The sequence below is a fragment of the Barbus barbus genome (assembly GCF_936440315.1).
Source record: "Barbus barbus genome assembly, chromosome: 27".
Taxonomy (NCBI): domain Eukaryota; kingdom Metazoa; phylum Chordata; class Actinopteri; order Cypriniformes; family Cyprinidae; genus Barbus; species Barbus barbus.
Genome location: NC_136755.1, coordinates 17,749,405 through 17,762,557, shown reverse-complemented (window position 1 = coordinate 17,762,557; position 13,153 = coordinate 17,749,405). Strand labels below are relative to the sequence as shown.

Genomic DNA, 13,153 nt, shown 5'->3' with positions numbered 1-13,153 from the left:
TTCACGGTATATATGGGATGAGAAACGTCCTCGTATTAAACTGACTACCTTACAACGATGTAGATTACATGGAGGTCTTTCTTTCCCTAATTTTAGACTGTATGCTCAAGCCTTTTCCCTCCGCCCATTAGCAGTTTGGTTTGATCCTGACGCTTCTGTGTCTTGGAGAGCAACTGAGGAATCTATTGTTTATCCGTATAAATTGAAGCATCTTGTTTTTTCGGGAGTTCCGTTTAGGCAGTGTAAATCTCGGTTTGGTCCCATTGTAACCCATCTCCTCTCCACATGGAGTGATGTTGAAAGACGTTCACAACTAGTTACAAAAAGGCATAGGCATTCGCCTATTTTCCACAATAATAACCTTTTGGCAGGCAGTATTCCATTTCATTGTCCGCAGTGGACTCATAATAAAGTAAACACTCTGGGAGATATCTATGATGATAGTGGTTTAAAATCCTTCCAGAATCTTAAAACTTAATATAATCTACCAGACTCCTCCTTTTTTATGTATTTGCGCATTAGATCGGCCCGACGGGCATATGGGGTACCTTGAAACTCTCAACTGCCTGTTCACCCATTGCACAAACTAATCCTTCCTTCTGAGGAATCTCCCTCCTCTGCTTCAGTCATCTATCTCTTTCTTCTTGAGCATTCATACAAACCTTTATCTATTACTACTGTTTGGGCTAAGGATCTTAATGAGGATGTGCATGTTTTATTTTCCGATCAGGTACGGGGTGTGTTTAAATTGTCTTCTCAAAACCCTAATCACCAAATGATTCATTGGAAATTGCTGCATAGGGTTTACTTGATTCCAAGGAAACGTTTTTATATGAATCTGTCATCTTCTCCTAAGTGTAATCTCTGTTCCCAAGGAGTTTTAGGCACGTTTTTGCATTTTCTTTTGGGAGTGCCCCTCTCTCTCACCTTTTTGGATTCAGCTCTCACAGGACCTATCATATTTGTTGGATACTGAGATATGTTTGACTCCACGCCATTTTTTCATGAATGACTTTTGGGACTTTAAGGTCTTTACTGTTAGCTGCTCTCACAGCAGCAAAAAAATTCTTAGTCAACCGCTGGAATCCTCCTCACACAATGGACAGACGAACCTGGGCTGCGTTTCCCAAAAGCATCTTAAGCCTAAATTGTTCGTAGCTCTATTGGTTTCAATGGGTCTACGAAGTACTTAAGCTTACGATGCTTTTGGGAAACGCAGCCCTGGGCTGTGCATTTGTTGGACATTATCTCAATGGAACTCTTTACTTCTCGTATACATGGATCTAATGTGAAAACTGTAAATTCATGGCATTCAGCTTTTAATGTTGTGTCTTCTTTTCTAAAATCTTTGTAAAAAATATTTTTTTTGTTATTTGTTTATCTATTAATATTAATTAATGTGTTTATTGTTATTATTTATGTTATTTTATTTCTTTATTTTTTAAGTCTACCAAGGGGTGGGGTGGGTTTTAAAGTTGTACAGCTGATTTTTGTTTTGTACTACTGTTCCACAAAATAAAACTCAATAAACAGTTGTTAACAAAAAAGAAACTGGAATATAATTTAATTTCATTCACATGTGTTTCATAAACACATAATCCTTTCTGGATTACAATCTGCGATCAAAATGATAAATGTAATTATTCTAGTTGCTGTGAGAAAGGATTATAAACGAGTTGCCACCAGCAGGATCCTCACATGCGATAGCCTACTAGCCGGGAAATCTTCATGTTTACAGACGTGACGTTTCTTTCTTTCTTTCTTTCTTTCTTTCTTTCTTTCTTTCTTTCTTTCTTTCTTTCTTTGTTATATCTGATAAACACATGGTAAAAGTTTCTAAGGTAAAAATGTGACTTTCATGTAGCATAAAGAAAAAAGGTTAGTAGTCAAAGAAACAGCCATATATGTGCTTGTGCCCACAAGTCTGTGGGCTCTGATATCATAACACTTCATGGTTTCTTGATATCTTAGGCTTTGTTTTGACATGGCTTGTTGGAGTCCACATCCCCCAAGCAGAGCAGTGATGAATCAAACAGCTCGAGAGCAGATGATTTAGCCACTGCAGTTGCATCAATGCCCTCAGTAGCTTCTCTCTTCAAGGCTGATTGTGATTTGAATGGACATTCTTGATGGCCATCTTCATTGTTGCTTGTGAGTGTCATATACAGAATAGAGTAGAATAGATTCAACCAGGAAAGGCTGTCCTATAACATATACAATGTATATATAATGATATATACAGTAAACATATATCATGTCTCATATTTAATCTCGAAAATGTGATTGGGGGTGGTCATCATTTTTGAAAAATGTATGATTATATTCACAAAGTAAATTTTTTAAATGATTTATGTTTGTTTTAGTCTTGTTTAGGTTATCAAATAAATCATATATAATAATTTATATTTTTGATGGACTTTTATAGCAAATAATTGCAAATTTGGGCTGAGAGTAAAATGTATATTAAGGGCATTTGAAAGTAGTGAAAATAAGTGATAAAGGCCTGGTAAACCGTTTATACATATGTTTGACTTTCATATAACTGATTTACATAGTCCATAAATAAGGTAACCTTTATATAACCAAAAAAAGGTCATTTTTTAATCTGCTTATTTTCTTGGAACATAAAAGTGCCTGAAGTTAAAGAAACACCCCTATAGATTATTGAAAATTGTTAGTAGATGAAACACACTAATGAGAGATTGAAAAGTGTTTTAGGAGTTTATTTTCTAAAATTCGACAAGGACAAAAAAATGTATAGTTGAAGAAACATCCAAATATAGAAAAAAAGTATCTTATTAGGTACATGGATTCAAATTCAGATGCTTTTAAATTCCCAAAGCTCTACACAGGTATCATTTATTATTACATTGCGGTCATTTCAAAGTCTCCTCACAGCAGTTGAGATCAAAAAGTTGAAATGGGTTTGTGCCTCCTGGGTGCTCCAAAGCATGAAAATATGTTTGTATGCCCACATTTGTTGAGGTTGTCAGGACTGACATTTAAAAAAATCTGCTCCGAGACCATACGAAGGGACCCATAGACGAGAACTCACCTGAATCCACACCAGGCTGAGCGTTTTCTCATTTGTCTTCAGAGCTTCAAGAAATCTTTCAGTGCACTGGCTTAATTTCTTTTGCCCTCCCACAAACATACTTACTACATTTACAGCGACAGCTCGTTTATCATGTCACTCACCCTCAGGAAAAAGTGTCAACACAAATATGAATATTTGTGAAAACAAAATGTGACACTATCACCACAGAAGGCTCTGGAGGACTGCAGCGATGTCAGTAAGGATGCTGTATAACTGATTGATTTCAGGGCGAGGAGCCCCTGATGTAGCACAGATGTGATTTCAGAACTGAGTGACCAGATGCGACTGTTTCTCAGGAACAGTGTTTTTGAGGCTATCTCAGTGGTCACACTGGCTATTTGTTCAGTATAGAGCATTTAAAATATTTTAAATAGCGATCAGACATATAGAATAACATAATGTAAATTATGATGATCCATAATGTTGTTTTAAATTGTTTATATATTCAGACATATAGAAATGTTTTTTAATCACATGAACACACTATACATATTGTTTATTTACTTTATATTGTTTGTTTATTTATATTTTTATCATTTTAATTATTTATATTATATCCTATTATATTATTAATAATAAAAACCATAACAGACAAACAAACAAGTAGTCAAATCAAGTTACATGGCCATCATTTAATGATGATATAAATGATCCTCCAAATTTAGATCAAGTTATATTATATATAGTATTTATTTTGTGTAGGCACATAAGTGCTACACTGTATTTTTTACAAACGTTTATTTATTTGTTTGTTTGTTCATTCATTCATTCATTCATTCCAAATACTTCCATTGTAGTATTTAGTAGATTATTTGGTAATTGTAATTAAAAAGAGCTATGTTCAAACTTTCTTTACTTTTACTTTCTGCCTGTTCCAGACTGGACTAGTGAATGTCGTTTGTAATCCTGTCCACTTTATATGTTGCATATTATTAATTTACCCTTTTTTGTGCAATAAAACAAGAATTAGCTTCATACAATATACCCGTACCTATGAATGGACAGTATGTCTCCATTTGAATTTATTTACATTTGACATTGAGCATGCATGAATAATACACATATAAATGCACTCTTCATCTGAGCGTTCTGCAGTCAGAACGTGTTCATTTCTCCTGCTCTTCGATGTCTGGATTAGACCAAAGCCCCCCACCCCCACCCCCCAGTGTGGCTCAGTGCAGTTCAATCACCATATTCCACCCCTCTCAACTGTCACATCACATGGATTATACAGAGACTCCATCAAGATCAGATTCCACCTCCAGTCGTTGACAGGTGCACCTCCCCAATATGTGGATAGGCCATTGCATGGAAACGAAAGAAATGGGCTTTGTGACAGAATGTGATTTAATGGATCTGGCCTGGTGATGGCCACATTGCAACAGAATGGCTTTTTCAATCCAAAGTCGAAGGCAAAAAAAAACAACTTAAAAATAATGCATGACGCATTTTAAATATTTAATTAGTGACCTAGAAATAGCGGAAAATCTGAAAATGTTATTCTTTATTTTAAAAGTCAGATTTTGTTTTTTCAAATATGAAACTTAGATTTCTTTTTTTTTTTTTTTGTTAATATACAAAAAAAAAAAACATATCCCAGATTTTCAGTGGTCTCAGACTTTTAGAACCCACTGTATATCATAATGGCCCATTGCAGTGTGTACATATATAGTCTAGTCAGGCTGGCTTTTAGCTGATGGACAGGAGAGTGTCAGGTTGCTGACACCACATCTCATCCCACGGGCCCCTGAATGATCATTTGCTAACATGTTTGTGTCTGTGTCTGCCATCATAGTATCAGCCTTTATACCAGTCCTGCATTTCAATCCATAGTCCTGTCCCAGAGCCGTGTCTGGGGTCTAGCTGATGGGCTGAGCAGAAAAGCAACAGCAACTGAATTTTTAGCATAGCTGAAAAAATCCACAGTCATTTCACAGCTTATTCACACAGGAATTTTCAGCATGTTTTTTTTTTTTTTTTTTTTTTTTTAAGATTTTAACATGAAAGTTTTTTTTATTATTATTTAAAGGCCAGCACAAGATTTGTTGTTGTTCAGGTGTTGAATAATTAATTTAGGTATCTGAGATATGAAGATACTTAAGATAATTTCAAGATAATTTAAGTTGAAATGACTTGGACTTGTATGTTGATTGTACAGTACTTAAACATTTAAGGCAGCAGCTAAACTTAAGTCTTGTTAAGTTTTTTTTTTGCAAATATATATTTACTTAATAATATTAAATTATTACTTGCTTTTATGAAATTTTGTCACATCAGACTTTTCAGCATTTCAAGCATTCCAGCAATAATTTTTAAGATCTTTAAAGGTTAGTACAGCATTTATTTATTTATTGACTTACTTATCAATAAATTCAGGTATGCTGGGTTTTTTCAGGCAAAAAAATATTACATAAATAAATACATTACATAACTGTGTTATCTATGATTAATTAAATATTTTTAAATACAATACCCTTGGTACTTGAGCACTCCTAAACATATGAACTATAGCTATGGCAGAACAGAAGACAAATGAGAGAGTTATTTTTATTTATATTGGTAGTACAGAACCAGCTATGCGTAGATCACAACTGTACTGTTGACCTCATATTTTGACATATTTATAACTATATTCAAGGTGCCTTTAACAGCACAATAGGGATTGGAGGTCATGTTAGCTGTTAGCCTATCAACATCTGTAGAATGATAATTTTTTCTTCTTCTTTTTGACCCTATATGTTCTTGCATTATTATTCCAGTTTGTATGAAATGCAGTGCTAGCTCATCCACATGTGACACTGAGAGATGCATGAAAATGCAGAATTGATTTACAAATGACTGACACAAATATTTCCCTGAGGGAATCTATCATAGCATACAGTCCGTCGCTCCACATTACAATGCAAATGTCAAGGCCAAGCTGCTTTAATATTTATTGAAACACACCATCACTTTTCCCTTTTATCAGTTAAGTCGATTTTTCTGAATTGTACGGCTTTTTGTTGGTGTATAAGTGTTTACATATTCTGCAACAAACCAAAAGGCCACCTCAACATTGACTTTGGTGAGGATAACTTTAAACATGCCCACAGGCACTAAGTCACACTTCCTTTGCATACAATTTACAAAATGTCTATGAGCTGTGCAATAAAAAAAGACCTTATTCATATTCTTATTCATATGTAACAAGAATATGTTACATATCTAAGTGAGATGCAGCCACATTCAGTGTAAACAAAAGAGAGAAATACACTCTCTCACACTTGCCCAAACAAACCTTTGTCCGTTTTGTCTCCTGAGTTCCTTTTATGTAATGGAATTTTTATGAGGCTGTCAATCACATGCTCAGTGGCATTAATAGTTGTGCGTGTGTAAGTGTGTGTAAGTGTTTTTTTTTTACTGGCATTAGCATTGATATTACTGTGGTTCGGGTTTTATGTCTCATGACTTTTTCCCAGCCATTAGAGTGTGGAAATGTTTTAGGGCAAGCTTGTATTTGAAACACAAAACATGTATTTCATACTCCTCCTTATGGTTTTCTCACACCACTGTTCATACTTCGAACAATTTCATACCTTTTCTTTTGTTTTATAAGTTTATTATTTTAGTTTCTTATGGTGTTAATGTTCAGTGAGAGCTTATTTACCTCACTTATTTTACTGTTTACTCACTCTGTGTCATTCCAAACCTGTATGACTTACTTTCTTGCTTCAAACACAAGACAGAAGACAAGACATAATCAGAAAAATGTCCAGACTGCTCTTTTGCATAAAATGGAAGTGAATGACAGTTCCTACTCCCACAATCTTACTGTAATATTAAGTTTACCAAGATCGTTTTCACTACAAGTGATAATTAAGACGCAAAGCAATTGAATGCAATTCAATTAAATCCACAGATGACAGCGAATATTAAGAAAATATCTGACTGCTGAATTTTGTGATTGTCCTATTACAATAGAGGATTTCAGAGAGTTGTAGGTTAATTGATAAACATAAGCTTTACGAAATATAACCTTTAGAAGTGTAAGAGATATCAAGGTTTCCATTAGTATTTCTGAGTGCATGTGCTCTTGTGCATTTCTGCCTGTGAATGCATGTTGTGTATGTACATTCTCAACATTTAATGTATGCAAATGTATGCGTGTGCGCGCATCGACATGGCTTCCGTCCCGGACATGTCAATGCGTCTCTTGTAATTGTTTCAATGTAACTCTTCTCGTTGCAAAGAATTTTTGCACCTTTACTATGTGTCGATCCCAGGTAAAAGTGATTCTCCAAATCGGAGCATCGCTTTCTACATATTTATGTACGCACTATATGTACGTCCACATGACTGTACGTACATATGAGTGGATGCTTGTTTGTATAAATTATTTCTATATAATTTATCATGTTTGCACAGACTAGTCCATGTGTCTTTATCTGTACATAGTTCTATTTGCTACTCGATTTCTAAAGACAAAATTACAATTTGCAATTGCTAAATTCAAAAAGATCGCACTCAAATTTAATTGGACACCTACTAGCAGAAGGGACCAGAGATGAGCTCTGAGTCTATTTGGAAATGCAGCTGGGACCTTGTTTTTCTGAAAACCATGTCATGACGGAAACCATTTACAAAACTTAAACGAGAGAGGGCCAAAGCTTCAAAAGCAGCCGGAAGAGCCACTGTCTCACTAAAACATGATAAGGAATCAAGAGACAGCCTGTTTTAAACTAGTGTGTGTCGAATTAATGAACGGCACCGCCAGATAGCCACGGTTTTCACTCTCATATGCTTAGTATCGAACAAAATCGCCATAAAGCTATTTTTAGCTCCCAACAATGGGCTGTGAATTGGCGCAGAATCCATTCAACAATTGGTGTGCAAATGGGAAAAGTGGCCTCGATTTAGTCCAAAAGGTTCAGCTGTCATTTTCTACTATATAAGAATGTCTAGAAATTAAAGGCCGATTCCTAACACAAGTCTTTTCGTGTTTGGTTGACAGCTGAGGACACATGTGGTGATACTCTGAGGGGTTCAAGTGGCATCATTACGAGTCCCAATTTCCCGAGTGAATATTACAATAGTGCGGACTGTACGTGGACCATACTTGCTGATCCCGGAGACACCATCTCCATCATTTTTACAGACTTCCAGACGGAGGAAAAGTACGATTACTTGGAGGTGGAGGGGTCCGAGCCGCCAACAATATGGTGAGTTCAAATGCCTTGCCCTCCGGTGTTTATTCCCATGCTCATCCGTCTTGTGGTGCAAACGGTAGCAGCTTTCTGTCAAATCTTTTCCTAATCCCATGGACATCTTAAATGAGCCATCGCCCCCATCCGTGATCTCACCTTTGTTACTGTGTGTAATCCAACAAGTCTGTGATTTAGATGTAATCTTGCATGTTTTAACGGCAAGAGTTTCCTCATTTGTTGTTGTTGCTGTGCCTGTGCATCGTGTGACGTTTCCAGCTGTACCTTATGGATGTAATCGTTAGTCATAATGGAAGCATCTAAATGTTTATATCATCATAATATTTCACCTCTGCTGCTTATTGATTGGGCTCAAATTGGGCTATTGATTTCACTCCCTCCAGCCTCGTCTACCCTGGTGATGATGGGTAAAAGATGGGTAATTAAGTTTTTTTGTTTTCTTCTTCGTATGCTGCGCTACATTTGTTAAAAGGGAAAAATCCAATGCGCACTTGTGCTGCGTGCAGCTCTTAGAGGAAATTAACATGAGTATTGATCCCCAGAAATACCCTTCCTCTTAACATTATAAATTGAACTCAAGCCAAGTTTTTAATTACATCTCATTTGGAAAGTATGGTTTTGATATCAGTCAGTGTCATATAGGGCTGCATGGCGCGCTCAAATTTTGCTGTGGGGTGTCTACTGCACCATATGATACTGAATCGTCATGTATTTAAGGGGACAGTATATATTTAAATCCACATGAAGCACAGTTTGTCCTGTATTTTATCATCTAACACCCAAACAGCTACACAACTTTTTTTACTTTTCTTTTTTTTTAATTAAACAATCTGAAAACTCTCCATCACTTTTTTGTGGAAACCTCAGAGTACAAAATGCAAGGTAATCGTGATTTATAAATTTAAAATGATAAAATCAGTTTTATTTTCTTGTTATATATAGTTTAGTGTAGCGTTTATTTATATATTTATTTATTTATTTATTTATTAATTCATTTATTTATTTGAATTGTCTTGTATTTTTAATTTAGTTTTTGTTTTAATTTTAGATTTAAGTTTTAGGAATTAATGTGTGCTTTTGTCTTTTTTTCTATATACCGTTCATCATTTTTAATTTTAATTTTACTTATTTTTTATTAAACTTATTTAAGTTAGTTGGCAAAGCAAAAACAAATTTCAAACATTTTAATTAAATATTTATATTTTGTTTCAGCCTCATTTCAATTACTAAAAACTATTTTGAATAGTTTTAATTTTAGTTGACACTGAGTCACATTGTGAGATATAAAATCTTACTCTGAGATATCAAGGCACCATTGTGGGATATAAAGTGCCAATTTAAAAATAAAAATGAAATAAAGTCGATTGAGATTAAATGCAAATGTAATTCCAATATTTTTTATGCATATCATTGGTGTACATTCTTCACTGGTTTTGTTCTATGTCTAAAATACAAAGCACATTTGTGACCCTGGACCACAAAACCAGTCTTAAGTCGCTGGGGTATATTTGTAGCAATAGCCAAAAATACATTGTATGGGTCAAAATTATTGATTTTTCTTTTATGCAAAAAATCATTAGGACATTAAGTAAAGATCATGTTCCATGAAGATATTTTGTAAATTTCCTGCTGTAAATATATCAAAACTTAATTTTTGATTGGTAATATGCATTACTAAGAACTTCATTTGGACAATTTTAAAGGTGATTTTCTCAATATTTTGATTTTTTGGCCCGCTCAGATTTCAGATTTTCAAATAGTTGTATATCAGCCAAATATTACCCTATCCTAACAAACCATACATCAACAGAAAGCTTATTTATTCAGCTTTCAGATTATGCATAAGTCTCAGTTTTGAAAAATTGTCCCTTTATGACTGGTTTTGTAGTCCAGGATCACATTTAAGTTTAGTTCCTCTTCAGGAACTCGAGCTGCGTCAGGAGACGCTTTGGGGAACGCCTTCAGCGTGACCGGCTCTGAATACCAGTGAAATCTGTCCAATGGATGGGAAGGACGTCACGGGCGAGGTGATGTAATGACCAGCTGGTATAAAAGCACGTGCGGTGAAACCGGCGTCAGCTTTCTGTCATTCAGCTAGCGCTCTGTGTACTGTGTGTCTTATTTCCTGTTGTCTGTCTGAGTTACCATGAAGAGTCAGTTTAAGTCTAAGCATGTGGGCGAGGCACAATGCAGGCTGTGTGTTCCTCCCTGCAAGCGTTACTTGTGTGCGGGGGATACACAGAGCTTGTGTGTGCTTTGCCTGGGAGCGAGGCATGCGGAGTCAGCCCTCGAGGGGGCTGATTGCCCGCACTGCGAGGGCCTCCCTCTGCGTGTGCTTCGCTCCCGAAAGGCTCTCTTTCGAGAGGGTTCTTTCACTATCGGTCCCCGCGGCGCTGGCCCAGCTTCCGCTGAGGCGGAGCGAAGGCGGCGCTCGTGGGGTTCGCAACGGGATTTAGCAGAGGGATCGGAGACGAGCGAGTCTCTATCTCCATCCTCACCTGCTGGAAACCCAGGATCGCTCCCCGAGATCAGAAGCCCGCCTGGCGGATACTTCCCCTTGGGCAGCGGTCCCGGCGTTTCTCGTGTCTTCCTCCGAGGAGGTTTACATGGGAGGCGCCGAACAAATTGCACCCCCTCTTTCACCCCAGTATGAGGAGCTTGTGGAGGTGATCACTCGCGCTGCAGCCAAGTTGAGTCTCAACTGGCCGGCCGAGTGTTTGGTTGAACCACAGAAGGGCAAACTAGATGAGCGTTTCCTGCGGTTTCAAATCTCACCTCCACATCGGAGCCTGCCTTTTTTTCCCGACCTCCACATTGATGTGTCGAGGTCGTGGGGAAAACCATTTTCGGCCCGCCTCTTCGTCCCCTCGTCGGATTACTACGGTAATGTGATGGGGACGAGTGAGCACGGTTACAGGGCGATGCCGCGTGTGGAACAGACGCTTGCGAGCTATCTGTCTCCTGACGCGGCATCGTCTCTGAAGGCTCCGACCCTGCCCACCAAGCCTCTGCGCACATCGTCAGCACTGGTGGGCAAGGGGTACGCGGCAGCGGGTCAGGCTGGTTCATGTCTGCACACCATGGCGGTGTTGCAGGCATACCAGGCTGACCTGCTTAAAGAGTTGGATGAGGGCGAGGGAATTTCTGCGGAGGACATTAGTGAACTCCGTAGAACTGCTGATTTGTTGCTGATTTGATAGGGAGAGGCATCTGTGGTTGACCCTGTCCGATATTAAGGATCGTGATAGGGTCTTCCTCCTGGATGCCCCGCTCTCGTCTTCCGGCCTCTTCGGTGACGCTGTTGACGTTGTTGTCGACGGGAACCAGGAGGCCGGAAGGCAGGCGGCGGCGTTCCAGCGGTTTCTCCCTCACCGCTCTCGAACTCACGGGGCTGCTGGGCGAGAGCAGCCCCTGCCGCGTGCTGGCTCCTCATACAGGGAGACGCAGAAAGAGAGCATTGCCACCTGTGCGCCCCCACGCAAGCGGAGTGGCAACAAGGGTGTGTGGTCGAAGACCTCCCAGCCTAAGCAGGATCTGCGGACCATGCTTCAGGCGAAGAGGTGTTTCAGGTAACGATCACCACAGTGTACGGTGCTCGCCCTCCCCCAGTGCCCTCAGGAGATCGATCTGCTAACCGTGCCACGTATGGTGTTCCAGGGCGCAGCGGTCTCCAGTGAGCGCATATCTCGGTCTCTTCCGCCCGGAAATGTAGCGGAGCCGAGATGCTCGCCACCCCTTCGGGGGTCTCTGGAGCAGCTAGTTCAGCCGTTCCCTGCCGGTGTGCCGTTCCAGGGAACTAGCCGCTCAGGTTACACCAGAAGCCAGTCTCGAGAGACTGGTTCCCTTAGTTGACTATTTGGTAGCGTGGAAACTACTGCCAAATGTGTCTCGATGGGTCCTATGCACTGTAAAGAGAGGCTATAGAATCTAGTTCGGTTCTCGTCCGCCTCAATTCAACGGGGTAAATACCACATTAGTGGGCCCCGAGCAGGCTCTGGTAATGGAACAAGAGGTAGATACTCTCTTAAGGAAGGAAGCCATCGAGGTGGTTCCTCCTCACGAAAGAGAGTCTGGGTTCTACAGCCGGTACTTCATAGTTCCAAAGAAGGCCGGAGAGTTGCGTCCCATTTTAGATCTGAGGCAGCTGAACCGCTCAGTCAGTAGACTGAAGTTCAGAATGCTTACTCTCAAGCAGGTCGCGTCTCAAATCAGGTCCGAGGACTGGTTTGTCGCGATCGATCTAAAAGACGCATACTTCCACGTCTCCATCCTTCCATCTCACAGGAGGTTCCTGAGGTTTGCTTTCGGGGGGAAAAGCTTACCAATATTGGGTACTTCCTTTCGGCCTAGCACTCTCACCCCGCACTTTTAAGAAGTGTGTGGACGCCGCGGTAGCTCCGTTGCAGCTACGGGGCGTCCGCATACTCAATTATATCGACGATTGGTTGATTCTCGCTCGTTCAGAGCGGAGGGCGGCTCAACATCAAGATGTTGTTCTCGCCCACATGAAAGTGTTGGGGTTAAGACTGAACGCCAAGAAGAGTGTTTTTTCTCCATTACAGAGAACCACTTATCTTGGTGTGGTGTGGGATTCGACCACGATGCAGGCATGTATGTCCCCTGCTCGGATCTAGTCGATCCTCACGGAGGTCAGGAGAGTGAAAGAAGGCCAGTCACTCACTGTAAAGCAGTTTCAGAGACTGCTGGGTCTGATGGCAGCTGCGTCCAACGTGATACCTATTGGCATGCTGTACATGAGACCCCTACAGTGGTGGCTCAAGACCCAAGGGGTTCTCCCCAAGGGGAAACCCGCTCCGCATGATCAAGGTCACGCGGCGATGCCTACGTGCCTTGG

General features: G+C 39.6%; 1 protein-coding gene across 1 annotated transcript in view; it reads left to right on the top strand.

Annotated features, from left to right (window-relative positions):
* Positions 1–13,153, top strand: part of LOC306846787 (CUB and sushi domain-containing protein 3-like) — a gene marked incomplete at its 5' end in the record, with an annotated part of 460,366 nt that overhangs the window by 173,453 nt on the left and 273,760 nt on the right. The window contains one exon of the mRNA XM_079380399.1: positions 8,088–8,295. Coding sequence (XP_079236525.1) covers positions 8,088–8,295 — 208 coding nt within the window. The remainder of the gene's footprint in view (positions 1–8,087; positions 8,296–13,153) is intronic.